General features: G+C 49.2%; 1 protein-coding gene and 1 pseudogene across 1 annotated transcript; both read left to right on the top strand.

Annotated features, from left to right (window-relative positions):
- Positions 1-4,348: 4,348 nt before the first annotated feature.
- LOC125525497 lies at positions 4,349-5,568 on the top strand (annotated as a pseudogene).
- Positions 5,569-19,114: 13,546 nt separating this feature from the next.
- LOC125525254 lies at positions 19,115-19,948 on the top strand. The gene is made up of 3 exons (XM_048690257.1): positions 19,115-19,196; positions 19,281-19,490; positions 19,580-19,948. Exons 2-3 carry the CDS (start codon positions 19,287-19,289, stop codon positions 19,754-19,756), a joined length of 381 nt encoding a protein of 126 aa, XP_048546214.1. The 5' UTR covers positions 19,115-19,196; positions 19,281-19,286; the 3' UTR covers positions 19,757-19,948.
- Positions 19,949-21,287: the final 1,339 nt, after the last annotated feature.

Genomic DNA, 21,287 nt, shown 5'->3' with positions numbered 1-21,287 from the left:
TCGGTGTATTTTTTAAGTTTAGGCATCAAAGGGAACATCGATGGTAAATTCAGGCATCATTAGTGTTATTATCTTTTTTCATAAAATCCTCAGTGGCTATGACCACATTTTGCTGCATCACCTAGATACGCAAACTCTCTCAATTTCATAAAATCATGAACATTTTTTTAAACTCGTGATTTTAAAAAAAATCATGAACATTTTTACAATTTTTTTTAACATTTTCTAAAGTCAAGAACATTTATTAATTCACGAACATTTTATACTATTTGCAAACATTTTTCTAAAAAATTGTGAACATTTTATAAAACAATCTTCTTGAGTCGGCAAACATTTCTAGAATTGACAACTTTTTTGGAAATTGGCGGAACAAATTTGAAATTCACAATTTTTTTATATAACGAATATTTTTAAAATGCATGATCATTTTTTGAATCAATGAACATTTTAAAAATAAATTGCGCTGATCGAAAATCAATTCCATAAAAAATCAGCCCAAGACCAAGGTGGTCCACCACCTCAGAAGCAGTCCAACATAAAGCTCAGATGCAAGTGACTAGATCCATATAGGATGTTTCCGACATTAAGCTCGGTTGAACTCCTTCATCTTTTTCAAGACAGAGGTAATCTATGACATCTCGGATGCCGACCGGCGCTTGAGCTCAGCTGCAAAAAGGACACCTCAGATGTAGTCCGGCATTGAAGCTTGGACGCATGAGGATACCGTCGCACGGGAAAAACCTCGAACCCGAGGTATGGCGTAAAAAATAACAATACATTAATAAAAGCCGAGAACTTAAAGAGGCTTCGCCGGATGTCCGACGTGTGGACTCTTTGGATTCACCTCGGCGATCCTCAAGATCGAAGATGGGAAGATTTGTTGAACCAACTTTCAAGACCAGTGGGCGAAGATGATGAACAGTTCGAAAGAACAATGGAGCGTACCCAACTTGAAGGCCAGTTGTCCAGAACTAGGGGGTACTCACCACGTCGTCTCCGTACTAGGTGGCCGAGGACCCCATGACGGTTCACTAACTCTCCTCCAGTCACCAAGGCAACTAAACTAAATAATGAACAAGTTGGCTCCCTTTGGCTTGAAAATAACTTTTTGAGCAGCCGACCATGTCGTACGCATCAAGTTAAAAAGCGCGGAGACTAAACTGACGGGTTGTGTGTACCCGGAATATTGTCATTCATCTAATCTTGCTCACCAGATCATCAAGTTCTTCACTGAAATCAAGCTCGGCCTCTTCTTCCCCATGGAGATGTAAACCTTCTAATCTGTCATCAAGGCTCGGGGGGGGGGGGGGGCAAACATAGGATCTCCATCCATGTCTTCCCCTCTCCCACTTCCTCCTTTGTAGCCTCTCCTGAGCTCTCCTCATCTCCCCTGACCTGGACTCCGGGCACCACCTCCTTTTCTGCACCTAAATTCTTACCCCCCCCCCACCACCACCCCCCGCCATGGAAGGTTCAGACCTACAAGCTCTTGTCTCAATCGACCAAGAAAGATTAAAAAACTCCCGATCCGGCGGCGGAAGACCGGTCGGGCATGAAGATAAGTTGGAGTCCCGCGGAAAATCGCCTGAGTATAGGGTACCCTAGCAAACCTATGGCAACTTACATTTAGCAAATACACAAGGCTCTACCTTGTCAAAGATTAAAAAATTGAGGGGTTGTCAAAGATAAATAATATAATGGGAATCAACTTCTTATGTATATAGGATTTGTAAAAAAACAAAAGCCCACGCATCTGGGCCATGCCAGAAGCCATGTGTAGGGTGGGCAGTAAAGAGGCGCTACTGAGCCAGCCCAGTGACTGCGCCTACTCGCGTCAAACTAATTTCATTCATGCATGTTTCTTCCTTTTTCATATTTTTTATTATTTTTTGATTCTTTTCACTATTTTTTATTTAGAAATAATTTATATTACATATATTACAATAAAACACATTAATTGAAAGAATTGTTAAACATCCATTTGAAAAATATTAAACTTGTATAGAAAATATTAATCATGTGTATGTAAAAAGTTCGTCACATTAAAAAAATGCACGTGCCATTAAAGAAAAACGCTCATACAATGTACAAAAAATGTTTGCGTGATTAAAAATGGTTCATTCAGGCAAAAAAAATGTATGTTACATTCTCAGGAAAGGTTCACAAATTTCAGTAATAATTCTTGGACATTTTCAAAATATTGTATGCAATGTTATTTTTTTATGTACTCTAAAAAATGTTTCATATCATTTTAAAAATGTAGGTGACATTTTATAGACAATTTCTGGCGAGTCAAAAAATGTTTGTACAATTTTTTTAAAAAATGTTCACGTAGTTTAGACAAATTTATTTCCTTTAAAACATTATGTGACATTTAAAAAAATATTCATGTGTTTCCAAAAAATATCTGTTAAAACTTAGTTTTTATACAATGTAAAAAAATGTTGTGTATTAACTTTATACCACTTAGTTTGAAAAAAGTTTATTACCACTTCAAAAATTCACAACATGTATTTGGAAAAAAATGTTATTTTGTATTCAAAAAGTGTTCAAGACATGTATTTAAAAAATGTACATCATGTATTTATTAAATGCCCAAAGTGTACCAAAAATGTTTCAGATGTGCTTTATAAATGTTTATTTTATACTGAGGAAAATTAGACATTAGTTAAAAAAGAAAACCAATAAAACCACAAAGAAACAAAAAATGCAGAAAACCGAAGAAAACCAAGAAAACCAAATATAATGAAGATAGAAAACAAAGAAAAAAATTGAGAAAACTAGAGCTAAAATGAACAAAAATCCAAAGAAACCGTGGAAACAAATAAAACCAACGAAAATAGAACATAGAACAAGAAAATAAGAAACGAAAAAACAAAAAAACGAACCAATCAAACGTACAACGATCGCTATAAGCAGCAGCGACTACTGCACTAAATGGGCCAGCCCGCTAGTGTGTCGCCTGTAGGCAATTCATATTCGGAATCAATAAGGGCGATACAAAGGACGGTGTTGCATAGGCCGGGATCCATCGAGCCTGTTTAACTTTTAAAAATTGCAAAATTATTTTATTCAATGTGTGAATCCTTACAAATATTATGAAACCATTTTTTAATTATTTTGTATTATATTAATTTTGTGAATATTTAAATCTTTTTGAGAGGTCATTAACTATTTGTTTAATATTGTGACTATAGTTTGAATATTTTTCTAAAAAATCGAAAAATAACTAGCATGTGGAAAATTGGCCGCACTGATTGCAGTCTAGTTAGCTAGATAAAGGTTAGCGATGCGTAATAGTCAACTAACTAACTTTCCATGGTGATGTGGTTTGCGCAAGTCCTTCGCCGCACACAGGTCACCAATTCAAATCTCACATGTGCTTCGTTTTTATTTTTTTCGGTTGTGCACTGATCGTTGAAGCATTGACAATGCGAGAACGAGCCCGAGTTGTTGCATTACGGGGCTTGTCGTACGTGATAATGGAGGTGGACTGTCTGAAGTTGATGACACTCTGGAAAACTTGTCACAACTCCCGTTCAATTGTGGCCCCTATCTTAGAAAAAATAAAAGGGCTAGTCTTTGATTTTTTTTGTATTTATGATTCAGCATGTAAACCGGTCGGCTAACTTATCGGTGCATCTATGTGCAAAGTATGCTTGCACTCTGAATGTGACTAAAAGTTGGCTCAACAAAACCCCCAGTTTGTTGGTAACAAGCATGTTGGCTGACTGCCATTGGAACACTTCTGTTAAATAAAGCTTTCTGATTTGATCGTAAAAAAAACATCGATGACAAGTTTAGACACAGCTGCTTTTATAACCTCAAAAAAAAAATCCCATTATAACTCACGGGCTTTTTTGCATTGGGGCTTTGCCCTACTCCACAGCTCACAAAAGGAAAAAAAACAGTGGGCTGAGAAGCCTTTCTTTGGAAAAGAAAACGAACGTCCCCTAAAAAAAGGAAAAGAAAACGAACGAACGCATTGATGAAATGGATCTCAAATCGCGCGCCACGCGATCGTCTCTTCTGCATGCAGTCCTCATCGGAAAGTACAAGTGTTAAACCAACACAAATAATTACGCGTTCATGCATTCCGGTTCTCAAAGCGGCGGACGGCCGGAGTACGTCTGAACACGACGAGGTTTCGCACCAGAGACAAAGCATATAAATTCTGGCGCACCCCTGCCTCAACGTCAATCTCCTCTGATCCCCCTCTCTACTACTCCGGCCCGCCTTGCTGCTACGTCCTCCATTGCTTGGTAAGTGTTCTACGCTTCTTTCCCCATTGTTCGACCTCATGGTTCTCACCTCTGTCTACCGTTCCAGGCTAGCTTGTCGATCGGACATGGCGTTTGCTGGCATCTCTCTCGTCACCGCTGAGGGCAAGCTGTGCACGTCCACCGTGTCGCCCATCGACTCCCGCGCGGCCCACGGGTACCACTTGCTTGCGGTCGAAGGCTTCTCGAGAAACAAGCCACCCACCGGCCAGTACATCAGTTCTCGTACTTTCTTGGTTGGAGGCCGCCGCTGGTTTCTCAAGTACTACCCTAATGGCTGTTACTCCAAGTACGCTGGATTTGTATCGGTTTCTCTCGGCTTCGAGGACGACGACGATGAGGAGGCTGATGACAGTGATGAGGATGACAAGAATAAGAACAACGACGATGGTGAGGCTGATGATGATGATGGGCAAGCGCAGCCCGTGAAGGTCAAGTCTGCCATCAGTTTTATTGACCAATTTCAATGGGAGCAGTCAGTATACATCAAATGAAAGCGAAATAGACGACTTCGGCCTCAATCCTGTAGTGTGCTATAGAAGTGTCATAAAAAGGGATATGTTGGAAACATCGGCACACCTCAAGGATGACAGCTTCATAATCCGTTGCGACGTCATTGTACTTGACGTCAAGGCGGAGGTTGGTGCTAGCACCATCGTTCCTCGGTCCATCCAAGTCCCTCCTTCCGACATGCCAATCCACTTCAAGGATCTCCTCATGTCCAAGGAGGGTGCTGACGTGACGTTTGAGGTTGGCGGCGAAGCATTTGCTGCGCATCGATATGTGCTTGCAGCGCGGTCTATCGTCTTCAAGTCACAGCTGTTTGGTGACACTCGTGGCGGTGCTATTGTTAAGATCGACGGCATTGAAGCAGAAGTGTTTAAGAGCATGCTAACTTTCATCTACACCGACACATTGTCTGTGTCTGACTGGAATGAGGTACAAGCGTGGGCACCAGCAGAAGCCCCAGAAGATGGCTTCATATATATCAGTCCAACATGTAATGTGGCTGCTGCAGTTGCTTGAAGCTGCGGAGAGATATGATCTCCATAGGCTGAAGTCGATCTGCCAAGAAGAATTGGGCACCAGCATTCAGCTGAACACGGTAGCGGACATCATTGTTGGAGCTGAGCGGGGACATTACCGTTGGTTGAAGGAAGAGTGCCAGGAGTTCATCAAATCTAACACAACCGTGCACAGAGTTTTCACAGCTGAGGAGATCGAGCAGATCGTCAAAACCTGCAGCGCCTCCGTTTTCAACAAGCTCCTCTCCAAGTTTGCTTCCTAAATTTTCAAGCAAACCTATGGATTCGTATTGTGCGTACGCTGCCTTCCAAATAAGTCTATGTATCGATCCAACCCGAGATTAAACTGTCGCACTTTATTTGGGTCGTAGCAGTGAGTTGATCATCCGGTAGCCATATACATGCTACTGTTATATATTGCAAGTTGCAACTTGATGTCGATCAGATGCAATAATAAATATATATATATATATATATATATATATATATATATATATATGAGTAGTATGTATTTTATGTGTGCCTTGTTTTCCTTATGTTTTATTTCTGTGTGTGCGTTAATTTAACTGTTGTGCATGAATGTATGACCTGCTAGTTCGATCTCCTGCAATCATGAACAAACCCGCAGAGTGCAGTTTCGTTAGCATCAATGTTTCCTTACGCTAAGCCGTTCCTATGATGGCTAATTAACGACGGCTTTGGCACGAGCTCCGTGTATGGTGTTGCTGTTGCGTCGAATCGTCGGTCGAATCTGCTCTTAATTTTGATCAACTTGTGAGCTTGTATTAATTTTAGTTGGGTTGGGTGGAGAAAACAACAATGGTACGCTTTCACTCTTTTGTGTTGCACCAATCAGCTTGACCTGTTTCAAGAGCATGATCCGGATGCCTCCTTGATAGTATAACCTAACCCATGCTCTGCGCAAACACAACTGAAGGGAGGGAGGGGGGGACGTGATTTCTGGCTTTCTGCTTTTTTTTAGACACTCTCGCCAAGCTTCATTCAAAAGTCTGAAATATTTACAGGTAAAAACAGCAACTCCCCAGGCTGGCCTAACCACACATGCCTGCCAAAATCAAGAGTTAAAACATGCTTAGCGAGATTGTAAGCCTCGAAATTCGAGCTCCTTAATTCGTGAACGACATTACAAACCGAAAAAATCCGTGAGCGTTCTGTTATTTCATGTACTATGGCCCCATACTCCGTCGCTGAATTTTGCTTGATGTCGTTCACCACTGTCTTGCAATCCGTCGCAATCTGAATTTGATTGACATATAAGTCTTCTGCAATTGCTTGTCCTTCACGAACAGCCGGAGCTTCCAATGTGGTCGGATCTGAAATAAACCTGAGTTTGATCGCTGAAGCTCCCAAAAAAGCGCCATCTTGATCTCTACACACCACCGCCACCGCTCCACTATCACCTACTCTTCCTACTGCTGCATGTGCATTTATTTTGGTCAGTCCTTCTGGTGGTGGAAGCCACCCCCGATGGCTGAATGACAGGGACCTTGATCAACTTCGGCGCCTTCTTCTCTATGAACTCAAAATCATTCAGAAAAAAATTGATAAGAGAGCAGTTTCAATGTTGAACTAGGCCGGCTCGCTTGGGCCTTTGCCTTCTAGTGAACGAACCTCCGGTCCCCACGACACCATAAGAGCAACTCCAATGAGGCGATCCATTTTGTTCGCGGCTGTCCGTTTGGGTCGGTACGGATAAAAAAGCCGACCCAACGCACCGACCCAAACGGAGGCGGGTCCACTTTCGTCCGCCTGCTGACTCATTCTCGGCCCATTTTTTAGTCTGATTTGCGTCGGTGCAAACACAAGACGGACGCGCGTGCTCTCGCCCTCTTTCCTCACCGGGCCCGCTGATCGGTGGCACATTGGATTCACACCCTCGCCCGCCTGCTACGTCGCCGACGGCCATTTTTTCAGATAAAAATGGATACATGGATAGTTCTAGCGTACACAGATAAAAAAAAAGACCACTATTCGTCGCTTTCTGACTCTGACTCGGTAATGTCCCCCTCCGACGTCTGAATGTAGGCGTCAGCATACGCCTCGTCTTCAAAGTCCAAACCCGCCGTTTCTCGTAACTTCAGTTTCAATTGAGCTGCCTGCTTCCGCGAACGCTTGTCCTCCCGATAGGCGGCTCGCTCCCTCCTCCTCGCGTCCCTCTCCAACCTCCTTTGCTTGTAGAACTGGCGCTCATCGACGATGTTCTGCGGGAAGCCTCCGCGCCACACCACCAAGGCTTCCACGCCCTTCTCCGCGATGGCGAGGATACGCTGCCGCCTCCGGTGGACACGACAATCCTCGTCGGTGAAAAGCCGCGGGAGAGGCGCCAGATCCTGCGCCCGCTGGCTCGACACGCTGGGAAAATTCATATCCCGACGAGGCCTCAGGAGGCGCCACGCCGCCGCGCGGGCCGCCTTCTCTGCGATGTCGAAGGTGCCGAGGATGAGACTTCGCGAAACCAGATCTCCGAGGAGAAGGCGCCGGAGCGGCGCTCGCGGACTCCGCGAAAATCTGAAGCGCCCAGGCGACGGATCGACATGGTGGCGCAGAGGCGGCGAGAGTGGGCAGCGGACAGAGTGTGGAGGAAGCGCCTTCTTTATAACGAGCGCCGGCTGCGGCGCTCGCGAACCTTTCCCGCGCGCTGGAGCGCCAAAACCAGCGCGCGCTAGGCTGCTTTCCCCCACGCGCGCGAACCTTTCCCGCGCGCTGGTGCATCAAAATCAGGGCGACGTCGTGATCTAAAACGCGCACGGTCATGAAATGGGTCGGCCCGTTGGGCGCACTGCCAACCCAAAACTAAAAGAGGGCGGACGGCGGGCGGGAGGCCGACCCAAACGGATAAAAAGCGGATAAAAACGCTGTCCGTTTAGGTCGGCTCGTTGGAGTTGCTCTAACGTATGGGCTTTTGTTGCTTCGTTTTTTTTTCTTTTTTGCGGAAGGCTTTTGTTATTTCAACCCCACCAAACACAGAGATTTCAACACGATGTTCTGATTTCTGAACGGGCGCGCGACGTCCGACCTCCATGTCCATGTCCCAGCTGCCGCACAGCACGAGGGTGAAGAAACGCAGCCGCTGACGCGACTGAGCTCGCCTCTCCGCCCCCGTTCCCTTCCCCTCGACATACTCTTCTCCGGCTCTCCAGACCAGGGCGGGCGCATGCATGTGCCTGCCACATGACACCACGAGCACGAGAAGACTGTATACACCCAAGGAAGACCCAGACCGGTTCTCCACTACCAGAAAAACTGCGTTTGCCGACGGCCGAATCTATGCCGACGGCCCCCGTCGGCATCGCCGCACCTATGCCGACGGCCGAGGATGGGCCGTAGGCGTAGAAAAGCCGTCGGCATACATCAATCTATGCCGACGCGGCCGTCGGCATAGACGAGGCCGTCGGGACCGCCAGAGATACGCCTACGGGGCCCGTCGGCATAGGACAGGCCGTCTGCATATCCCGGGCCCACCTCCCCGGTCAGTGCTGACCACTTGACGGCGTTTATCCTATGCCGACGGGAGGTAACGGCGGCCGTCGGCATATCTGTGGCAGAGGTATGCCTACGGCACAGCCGTCGGCATAGGCCCCTCTGCCACGTCAACGATCCGTGTGGCACACCACGTCATCGATCCGTGTGTGCACAGATATGCCGACGGCCTTGCCGTCGGCATATGTTTACTTTACTTAATTTTTTATTTTATCTGTGGGAGAGATATGCCTACGGCATAGCCGTCGGCATAGGCCCCTTCGCCACGTCATCGATCTGTGTGCCACGCCACGTCATTGGTCCGTGGGACAATCTGCGTGTGTGGACAGATATGCCGACGGCCTTGCCGTCGGCATACGTGTATTTTATTTTATTTTTTTATTTTTACTTTGTTTTGTTATTTTTACTTTATTTTAGTTTTTGCTTTTGCATAAGATAATTATGCCTTATCTGAAAAAACATGCCCGATGGTATATCGATTGCCCCACATTACGAACGTCGCTATCGCCGTGTCACGGAGGGGGGAAACGGTCGACACGGAAGGAATTCTGGTTGGTGGGGGCATTCAGGGTGTAGCTATGTCACCGAAACATCGCACAGGTCCCGATGCATATGTGAAAGTGTTCATGCATGCGTAGACGCCCGTCTTGGGGCTCCGGGGTGTGCCCCCCCTCACGGACGGCGCCGCCGCCGGCACCTGGAGGGGGAAAACGGACGCGTGGGGTCTACAGGAGGGGATCTTGCTGTGGGTCTGGCCCGGATGTTGCTCCAAAGTGTTCCTATGGGCTGACCTAACACAACCGGGTGGGGAAGTCCACTGGTCAAAGCCCGTCCGTGCAAAGTCAAAGGGGTAGATCCCGTGGTCAAACGCTACAGGGTTAGGCGGGACGGGGGCACTGAGGGGGAGCAATGCCACCGGAGCATCGCACCGGGCCCTCATACATGCGGGGTGGTGTGGTGGCATGTCCGAAGAGGCGGGACGCATCTCCGGTGCGTGGCCCCCCTCACGGACGGCGATTACACGGTAGTAGACGTTCTGCGGTAACGATGCGGCGTCAATATTACTAAATACTCGGAGCGTGATAAAATCATGAGTTTTTTTTTGCACGACGTGGGCACATGTGTTATAGGAACGATGGTATTTTTTCATATTTTTGGTGATGGAGAAGTATCCGAAAAATTCCCTCTACGCGGATTGCCCTTCGCGCGTCTACGGCTGTGGCCGGCGGCCTCCGGGGGCTAGCATGCCGCCAAATCTTGCGCCGGCGGCCTCTCACAAGTCTGGAAGTGTTGTGGCGGTTGCAAACGCCCGGCACGCGTGTCCAGGGTGTGCCCCCCTCACGGACGGCGCCGCCGCCGGCACCTGGAGGGGGGAAACGGACGCGTGGGGTCTACACGGAGGGGATCTTGCTGTGGGTCTGGCCCGGATGTTGCTCCAAAGTGTTCCTATGGGCTGACCTAACACAACCGGGTGGGGAGGTCCACTGGTCAAAGCCCGTCCGTGCAAAGTCAAAGGGGTAGATCCCGTGGTCAAACGCTACAGGGTTAGGCGGGACGGGGGCAGTGGGGGGTAGCAATGCCACCGGAGCATCGCACCGGGCCCTCATACATGCGGGGTGGTGTGGTGGCATGTCCGAAGAGGCGGGACGCGTCTCCGGTGCGTGGCCCCCCTCACGGACGGCGATGACATGGTAGTAGACGTTCTGCGGTAACGATGCGGCGTCAATATTACTAAATACTCGGAGCGCGATAAAATCATGAGTTTTTTTGCACGACGTGGGCACATGTGCTATAGGAACGATGGTATTTTTTCATAATTTTTGGTGATGGAGAAGTATCCGAAAAATCCCTCTACGCGGATTGCCCTTCGCGCGTCTACGGCTGTGGCCGGCGGCCTCCGGGGGCTAGCATGCCGCCAAATCTTGCGCCGGCGGCCTCTCAAAAGTCTGGAAGTGTTGTCGCGGTTGCAAACGCCCGGCACGCGTGTCCGGGGTGTGCCCCCCTCACGGACGGCGCTGCCGCCGGCACCTGGAGGGGGGAAACGGACGCGTGGGGTCTACACGGAGGGGATCTTGCTGTGGGTCTGGCCCGGATGTTGCTCCAAAGTGTTCCTATGGGCTGACCTAACACAACCGGGTGGGGAGGTCCACTGGTCAAAGCCCGTCCGTGCAAAGTCAAAGGGGTAGATCCCGTGGTCAAACACTACAGGGTTAGGCGGGACGGGGGCACTGGGGGGGTAGCAATGCCACCGGAGCGTCGCACCGGGCCCTCATACATGCGGGGTGGTGTGGTGGCATGTCCGAAGAGGCGGGACGCGTCTCCGGTGCGTGGCCCCCCTCACGGACGGCGATGACATGGTAGTAGACGTTCTACGGTAACGATGCGGTGTCAATATTACTAAATACTCGGAGCGCGATAAAATCATGAGTTTTTTTGCACGACGTGGGCACATGTGCTATAGGAACGATGGTATTTTTTCATAATTTTTGGTGATGGAGAAGTATCCAAAAAATTCCCTCTACGCGGATTGCCCTTCGCGCGTCTACGGCTATGGCCGGCGGCCTCCGGGGGCTAGCATGCCGCCAAATCTTGCGCCGGCAGCCTCTCACAAGTCTGGAAGTGTTGTCGCGGTTGCAAACGCCCGGCACGCGTGTCCGGGGTGTGCCCCCCTCACGGACGGCGCTGCCGCCGGCACCTGGAGGGGGGGGTAGCAATGCCGCCAGGTGTTGCGGTGGGCCCTCCTACGCTTGTGGAAGTGTGATGGTACTCGCAGGCACCCGACACGCGGCTCCGGGGTGTGCCCCTCACGGTCGTCGCTGCCGCCGTGACGGAGGGGGGAAACAGCCACGTTGGGCCGAAAACTATCTATTCCGACGGGCAGAATGCAGTAAAATTTTTTGTGAGAACCAATAAACATGTTTAATATTTATGTGTTAGGAAAAATGCACCTTAAAATAATGAAAAAAAAGAATATACCTATGCCGACGGCTTGGCCGTCGGCATAGGCGTACACGTGGCATACAGAGATATGCCGACGGCTAAGCCGTCGGCATATACTCACCTTATCCATACCCTGGGGCCCCTGTCCACCTGTTCTCCTCCTCTCCCCCCGACCCCCCGCCGCCTCCCACCCGCATCGCCGCTGCTAGATCCCGACCCGCTGCCGCCCCCCCCCTGCCGCCGTCCGCCCCCTCCACCCAAGCCTCGCCGCGCCGCCACCCCTATCCCCTCCCCCTCCCCCAACTCCGGCGCCGCCCCGCTCCAACACCACCGCCGCCCCCACTCCCCTACCGCCGTCGCGCCGCCCCATCCCCCTCCCCTACCACTGTCGCGCCGCCCCCATCCCCTCCCCTACCGCCGCCGCACCGCCCCAAATCCGTTGTCGCCGCCGGGCCGGCCGGTCCCCGTCCTCGGTCGCCCCGTCCCCGACGCCACTGCCCCGCTCGTCGCCGCCCTTCTCCGCCCCGTCGCCGCTCCGCCCTGCCTCTGCCTCGCCGGTGAGGCCCCTGCTTGCTGCTTGCGCTGCTGCTTGCTGCTTGTTGCCGCCGCTGCCGCTTGCTGTGCTTGCTGCTGCCGCTGGTTGCTGCTTGCTGCTATAGATTAGTTAGTTAGTTTAGGGTTTAGTTAGTTTAGGGTTTAGATGGATATATTAGTTAGGTATATAAATAGTTAGATAGATGGATTATAAGATATAAAAATGCTGTTGATGGGTTAGTTGAGAAATAAAATTGTTGTTGATATATAGATGGATAGATGAGTGGAGATTACATCATGATATATAGATGGATAGATGAGATGCTATATATGTGGTTCGATGAGATGCTATATATTGCATATCCTGCAAAAAAAATTGGTTCGATGAGATGAATCAATGATGATGACGAATAGATGATGATGATGATGATGAATATCTGACGAATAGATGATGATGATTATAGTGTATTTTGCTTACATGATGCAAAAATAAATGAATGCATGTTTAAATGTTTTAAACATGCTCTATGAGTTGTGATGTTCTAAATTTTTTGTCGCGATGGATTTTGCAGGCTTTGTGGTGTCGCATTTCATTGGAGTGACCGTTGTACGACGCATTGTCTCCCTGAGCATCCCTCTACTGTTCGACTACTTCCTCTACAGCCGAGGGTGAGCTACAAGTACATCTCCTCCATGTCACTAGATTAAATTTTCACATCAAGTCGCGTAACCTAGGTCTCCCATCCGAAAGGGTTGCATGGATAAATATGCATTCAATTGCGTATTTATCACCGCAGCTCTTTCGGATTGTCCAGCGTTTTCCACGGACAGCCCGAGGATGTGTAGATTGGGTATGTTCTCCATGTTCTACCCCGTTCCGAGACAGGATTTCGGCGGCGGCTCCCCATTGTTCTCCGGAGCACATTCTCTCGGCTATTTGCCGAGACGTGTATCTGGAGAACAGCGGGGAGGTGCTGCCGAAATTTTGTCTCGGAACGGGGTAGAATGGAGAACATACTCAATCTACACATCCTCGGGTGGGATTAGGACCCATCTTTACCTATTAGAGATGTAGGTGGATTAAACGCGGTAGAAACTGAAAATTTGATGCCATTAATTTAAGTGAATCCTTAATTATGTTGTGTGGGTTGCAAAAAAGCAGAGGATGGCAGATAATCAGTGGATGTACAGTGGTTTTATCCGTCGGAATCGAGTAACATCAGAGTGGATCGCGAAAACCGATGTGTATTTGAAGGAGATATTCCGTCGTCCAATGAGAATTATCCCACCATGCCCCTGTGCGAGATGTGCCAGACGTCACCGTAGAAATCAGACGGACATGAGTGAGCACCTTCGCACGTACGGATATATGCCAAACTTTGACATGCCGCCGATAAACATAGCCGAGCAGGACCATGGTAGAGAGGAGGTGATGCGACAACGCATCGATGGATATGAGGACGACGGGGTCAGGGACATGCTAGATGATGTCATTGTTGCAGAAACGACAAATGCGACACCTTTAGAGAATGAACCGGAGGAGCCGGAGGCAACCGCAAAGGCCTTCTTGGAGGTCTTGGCCTCGTTGAAGAAACCTCTTTATGCGGGTGCGAAAATATCTCAGCTGGATGCCATCTCGCAACTGATTGCAGTCAAGGCTGAGTACGGCTGTAGCCAGAAATGCTTCGAAGCATTCCTGGGAGTATGGGCTAACAGCCTCCCTGAGGGTCATGAACTGCCGAAAAGCATGTACGATACAAAGAAAATCATGAAGGCACTCTCTATGGATTATGAGAAAATAGATGTTTGCCCGAAGAATTGCCTTTTGTTTAGGCACGAGTATGCGGATGACAAGTACTGTAGGAAGTGCGGTTCGTCTCGGTACATTGAGGTTGTCGGTGAGGATGGTGAGAAAAAGCAGCTAACCATCCCCGTTAAGGTTCTTCGGTATCTTGATTTTATAAAAAGACTGCAGCGCCTTTTCATCACGAAGGAGTCTACCAAAATAATGAAGTGGCACAAGGAAGGTATAAGGTACAATCCAAAAAAAATCATACATCCATCGGGAGGGGAAGCATGGAAGTCATTCGATGAAGAATACCCCAAGGAAGCAGCCGAGGCTGGGAATGTCAGAATAGCCATATCAGGTGATGGGTTGAATCCGTATGGTATGTCGTCCAATCCATACAGCTGCTGGCCTGTGTTTGTAATTCCGCTCAATCTTCCTCCCGGTGCCCTAATGCAACGGAAGACCATGTTCTTGTCGCTCATCATTCCGGGGCCTGACTACCCGGGGAAGCAATTGGGTGTGTTTATGCAGCCGCTTGTGGATGCTTTGCACCATTCTTGGTACTTTCCGAGGTTGACATACGACCGGGATCTGTAGAGAAATTTCTTGATGAAAGTTTGGTTGCACTATTGCATGCATGACTTTCCCGGCTATGCTCTATTCTGCGGATGGTGTACAAGTGGTAAGATGCCATGCCCAGTGTGCATGCAGGCTCTGCGAATGATTTGGCTGAGTAAGGGTGACAAGTATGTAGCCTTTGACCTGCATCGACAATTCCTCCCTCCAGACCATCCAGACAGGGAAGACAAGAAGAACTTCACGAAAGGCCGGGTAGTTCATGAAGTAACCGAGATTCCAACATTTTTGGGGGCAGATGTTCTTGCTCAGCTAAAAGCTCTCAAGCCTAAAGTCAAAGGCAAAGGCAAAGCCAAAGCCAAAGGCTTCGAGGGATATGGTGAGACGCACAACTGGACGCACATTACCCCCTTCTCGCAGCTTCCCTATTTCAAGGACCTCAAACTTCCTTACAATATTGATGTGATGCACACCGAAAAGAATGTGGCAGAGTCCCTTTTCCACACGATCCTCAACATTCCTGATAAGACGAAGGATAACGTAAAAGCTAGAGCCGATCAACAGAGAATTTGTGATAGACCACGCCTGAACATGAAGCCTCTCACAGGCGGTCGAAAAAACTGGTTCAAGCCAGATGCTGACTTTGTCCTTAAACCGCCAGAAAAAAAAGAAGTACTTATCTGGCTGAAACAAATTTTGAAGTTCACCGATGGTTATGCATCGAATATAAGTAAGGGAGTCAATCTTTCAACGGGCAAAGTGACCGGCCTGAAGAGTCATGACTACCATGTATGGATTGAGAAGATAATGCCGGTGATGGTTCGAGGCTATGTCCCCGAGCATGTCTGGCGAGTGCTTGCCGAGCTTAGCCATTTCTTCCGCACGCTCTGTGCTAAAGAAGTAAGTAAAGAGGTGATTGAAAAATTGCATAAGAAGGCACCGGAGTTGATAGTCAAGCTAGAGAAGATCTTTCCGCCAGGCTTCTTTACTCCGATGACACATCTCATTCTGCACCTCGCGAACGAGGTATTGTTGGGGGGCCCTGTGCAAAATCGCTGGCAGTACGACCCTGAGAGGCAGAACAAGCATCTCCGACGGAAATGTGGAAACAAAGCTAAGATTGAAGCTTCCATAGCTGAGGCAGTTATCCTAGAGGAGGTGTCAGACCTCAGGACATCATACTATCCAGACCACGTTCCCCATCTGCATAACAAGGTGCCTCGATACAATATAGAAGAGCCCAAGTATCAACCCAGACTCGATCTATTCAACGCGCAAGGTGGGAGGGCTGGGGCCTCAAAATCTTATAACATGCCACGACAAGAGTGGGAGGACCTCATGTTCTATATCTTGCACAACATCAAGGAAATTGAGGAAGTGTGGATGAGGTAATACCACTACACCATTCCTTTATGTCATCCACATCATCATGTTTCATGTTCACTTAGTCCCAGTCTAACACCGCTTATCTTTTTTTAGTGATTTCGTTCAAGAGGAATGGACGGGAGTGAATCCTCCTACTGAGGCGGAGGCACTTACTCTTCTCCGTCATGGAAACCCTGGACGTAAAAATTTTGTTGCTTGGTTCATGGACAAAGTAATTTTCCACAATCCCCTATTAAATACCTACTTCAACATTTATTAGTTAACCGAACTAATGCACGCAACAATTTCCATTATACTTGTAGGGAAAAGATCCGAACATATCTATGGATGATGAATTGAGATGGGTTTCCATGGGTTTTGACCCTGCCGTCATGACATGTAAAAAGTATGATGTGAATGGGTACCGCTTCCATACAGAGGAGCACCAAAACAGCCGCCCCGATCCCAAAACTATAAATACTGGAGTGTACACCCCCGGTCAAAATTCAGTAGACTACTACGGAAGGGTACAAAATATATACGAGGTTAAATTCCACCAGGGGCGTGAGACCCTAAGTCTGCCTGTGTTCAAATGCCGATGGTTCGATCCGCGGGAGGGGGTAAAACATATGCCTTCCATTGGTTTGGTCGAAGTTAAACCATCAACCGTCTATGCCGGAGCCGATCTCTTCATTGCGGCTACCCAAGCTACACAAGTATATTATCTGCCTTACCCATGCCAGAAAGTGTATCTAAAGGGTTGGAAGTTGTGTTCAAGGTGTCGCCACATGGTAAGCTACCAGACCCGAATGAAGACGATTACTACAACATTAACCCCATGACATACGAGGGAGTGTTCTATCAAAAGCAAGCTGATGATGATGATGATGATGATGATGTGGTTAGAAACGATGACGCTAGACCATTGGGTGATGATGATGTGGACCCAAACGTCGACGATGCACGGAATGATGGTGAGACCATTGTCAATGAAAATGACATACTTATGCTAGAAAAGTTAAACGAAGACGCTGACGACGAGGAAGAGCCTCCACCTCCGTCGGACAACGAAGATGATATGATTGATAGTGATGATGAGACGGACCGAGAAAGAGGTTACAACAGTGATGATTCATATGGGTTCTAGCAGATGTACGTTTCAAGTATTTTTTCTATAGTTTAGGAATATGCCTTTTTATGCATTTTTATTAATGTGTTTATTATCATGCCTTTTCCTTCATTTCATTAATTTACTAATTGCTTTTTCTCTTTTCAATGCAGGTTCGTGGAACATGGGCAAGGGGAAGGCCGACGGTGTGGGTTTCCTACGCAAGGTCGTCGGCCTGCCTAGTCGGAGTGGTCGAGCACGTAATCCTCCCCCTCGGCTACTTGACGATGACTCCTCACAGGGAGGTCGAGGGAGAGGTGCCCCTAGAGGAGGAGGGGCGGGGGGAGAGCCTCTAGAGGACGAGGTGCTGGGGGGAGAGCCACTACAGGGGGTCGCGGCCAGAAAGAGCGCACCCTCACCGACTTAGGGGTGTTGTCTTCGAGGCCCTCCTCTAGTGAGGTACCCTCCTCTAGTGAGGCAGGCGAGGAGGAGGAGGAGGAGGAGGTGGAGGAGGAGGCAGGCGAGGAGGAGGAGGAGGAGGAGGAGGAGGAGGTTGGGGAGGAGGTTGGGGAGGGGGAGGCAGGCGAGGAGGAGGGTGGTGGTGGGGATGATGGTGGTGACGGGAAGGGGGTTGACACGAAGGGGTGGCTGCGTGGCAACGCAAAGCTACCAAAGCAGGTTCCTGCTACTGAGGAGCAGAAGTGGCTCATTGAGCCCACGGGAAAAGAGTAAGTGGTTCATTATGTTGCTTGTCACATGCTTATTTCGGTTGTTATTTATTTTTCTTGTGACATGCTAATAGTTCATTCTTTTGCAGCAACTGGATATATTCTAAAGGGGTCCGTATTCCCAACGGCCTCATCACCGTCTTGCTGAAGTTATATTGGCCGGGGTTGTACTGTCCTGATCTAGTCAGGCAGCCGGACCATCGGGTTTTGGCCACGAGCTGGGACCACTAGGAAGCGGCCCGTCACGCGGACCATGAGACCAATGCCAAGGCCGTGATCACTACTTTTTGGGTGAGTTCTCTTCAGAAGCACAAGTCCATTCTAGTTTCATGAATGATTTAACTCATGGCTTCTCCCATTCTTGTTTCATGCATGATTGTAGAAATTCTATGAGTTCTTCCGGAGCACAGGGCTAGAGCGGACCAGATTGTGCTGTGCCAATGCAAGAAGAAGGCCCGCCAGATGCAGTACGAGGTGCGCTATGTGGCCATCTCCACATACTACCACGACTATCTTGGTGTGAAGATGACCAAGGAAGAAGCGCGGAGGATGGGCATTACCTTGGAGAGGCCCGAGTTCTTGGCGGTAAGTATAAAAGATTTTTCATTATGCTTTCATATATTATGCTTTCATTATGCTTTCATTACCTTGTGGTACATTATGCTTTATGCTTTATGCTTCCATAACACCAATTTGGACACGCCTACATGCCATTATGCTTTTATTATGTAGGTGTGTCCAAATTGGTGTTATGGAAAAGACGAGTCCTGGGCGGCACTGGTGGATCTTTGGTGTGATGAGGCTGGAGCCTGGGCGGCTATGAGAACCAAAAATAAGGCTAACCGAGGGACGGAGGGAGTACATGCTCGGGGAAACCGAAACCACTATCTCCACAAGGCAGTTAATGTATGACTAACCCCATTAAACATTCTTCTTCTTCTATTTACCATCACTTTCTTATGTATGACTAACCTCTGTTTGGTGGTGCAGGAGGAGAAACTGAAGCGGCCGCTCTCACACATGCAGGCGTGGGAGATCGCCCATACGCGGAAGGACCCCAAGCCTGGCGAGCCCAAGTACTACGGCAAGAAGACCGCAGAGAGGAAGAAGGCCTACTCCGAAGCGTATCTGGAGTTACATCCTGACACACCTGACCCCATTGCGGCGCCTCTGGACGACATGGCGGTGGTGAGGATGGGGCCCAAGGAGCACAGTTGGGAGGCGGTTCTCGATGCTGTGATCACTCCTAGTATCTCCTTCACACAGCTTCGTCGGATCGACCCGAGCCTGAGCCAGCGCACGAGCCAGCCAGTGACTAGTACACAGTACCTCTTTCAGGAGCAACAATCTGTAAGTATTTTCCCTCTTATCTTCATTTCTCACTTCATTTTCCACATTTAGTAGTTTTATGAGTTCCATCATGTCATACCGTAGGCCTACATGGAGTACACACGCCAGGAGACCATGGCGTGGCATCAGAGGCTTTATGAACACCAAGTGCAGAGGGATAGCCAGATGCAGCAGGCTTTTCAGGATATGGCGGCCGGCAGGTGTCCTCAGTTCCCTACAGCACAATGCCCTCCAGCACAACCAGTGCTGATGAGCTTTGAGGAGTTTGTGGCACAGAACGCTGGCCCCTCGCCGGTTAGTTCATCCCCAATCTATTCACCCAAAGCATGTCATGCCTTTCAACACAGTCATAGATCCCGTGCATATGTCTTTTCAACATGCAGGGAACAGGTGGATCTACCATTGGCGGTGGTCTTCGCAGCACTCCGGAGACACGGAGCCCGACCACTCCGATCCACGGAGGCGGAGGAGGAGGCGGTCTTGGCGGTAGCGCTGCCGCTAGCAGTGACGACCTGGGCTTCGGCGGTCTTGGCGGTGACGACCTCCGTGGTGCTCGATGATCCTTGTGTGGTGATGATGCTTGAGATGACTTGTGTGTGGTGATGATCATTTAGATGACTTGTGTGCTTCTCTATATGCTTATGCTTATGTTGGTTGTGATGATGTTCATTTAGAGACTTGTGTGTGATGATGCTTATGCATATATTGTTGTGATGGTGCCGGATGATATCCCGTTGTGTTTTATATGTCTATCCCATCATATATATCTGCTGATATGTGCTGCTATTTGAATTGAATTGATCTAAAAACAAACAGAAAAAAGAAAAAAAAAGCAAAAGCAAACTATGCCGACGGCTAGGCCGTCGGCATAGGGCTAGCGTGAGCTCCCAGTAGCTGACACGTGGGCGCCTATGCCGACGGCCTAGCCGTCAGCATAGTTCAAAAACTGTGCCGACGGCTAGGCCGTCGGCATAGGCGCCCACGTGTCAGCTACTGGGAGCTCTGTATGAAGGACTATGCCGACGGCCTGGCCGTCGGCTTAGTTACAACTTATGCCGACGACCAGGCCGTCGGCATAGCCCTGGTCCTAGAGCAGCGGCTGGTCGCCACGTGGCACACCTATGCCGACGGTCGGGCCGTCGGCATAGTTTTTGACTAGGCCGTCGGCATAGTGGTGCCACGTGGCGACCGTTCGTTGGGCAGACTTGACGGCGGCCGCCGTTAGGCGTGGTAGTTGCCGACGGCCAAGGCCGTCGGCATAGATGTACGGCCCCCGTCGGCGTATCATATATGCCGACGGTCTTTCTATGCCGACGGCCCTCCTGGTTGTGCCAACGCATATGTTGCCGACGGCCCTATGCCGACAGGGGCCGTCGGCATAGGCCTATCCCGACAGGACTCAGGCCTATGCCGACGGCCGGTAGTGCTCCCTCGGCTGCTCGGCCGCCGTCAGCGCCAATGTCATCGGTGACGCACGGGCGCGGGCGCAGAGGCCAGGCAATTACCCCGGCACCTACCTGAATCGACCGGGATTTTCTGATCCACGGATTGGCCCCTGCCTGCCAATGGCGCAGCGAGGGAGCGAATCCGGCTTGTTCAGTGCCGGGCAGCGAGGGAGTACGTACCCAGCGCGTGTCGTCCCTGTGCTCTGCTCCGCACGCAGGTCAGGCCATAAGTGCGGGTGCTCCCACCTGCTGCGTACTTGGGGTGCCGAGATTCAGATTCGTAGCCGTGTAGCACTCTGCATTCGGTCTGCTCGCGGGGCGAAAGGTCAGCTTGTTAGTACCGCTCATCATGGTTCATAAGTCTCGGCTGATACGCGGGATATGTACTGCGTCGTGCAATGCTGTTTGCATCTTCAGGACTTCGGCTAGTCGGAGCAACTCTAGCAGATTCGTTATATCTATAATCGTCATCCATCATCATATGGAACACTTCATATGAATATAGAAGCCGCGGCAGGCGTACGAAGAGCCTTCGTAATGTACCCTTCATTTTCTTCAAAATGCAGGGGCAATTTAAGCTCAAATCATACATGCCAAACACATGTTTCATTATCATAAATTAATAGGAATATAATGAAACTATAAT

The sequence above is a fragment of the Triticum urartu genome, chromosome 7 (genome assembly GCF_003073215.2).
Source record: "Triticum urartu cultivar G1812 chromosome 7, Tu2.1, whole genome shotgun sequence".
NCBI lineage: Eukaryota > Viridiplantae > Streptophyta > Magnoliopsida > Poales > Poaceae > Triticum > Triticum urartu.
The sequence above is the reverse complement of the archived record's forward strand: the minus strand, read 5'-3'. Positions and strand labels throughout refer to the sequence as shown.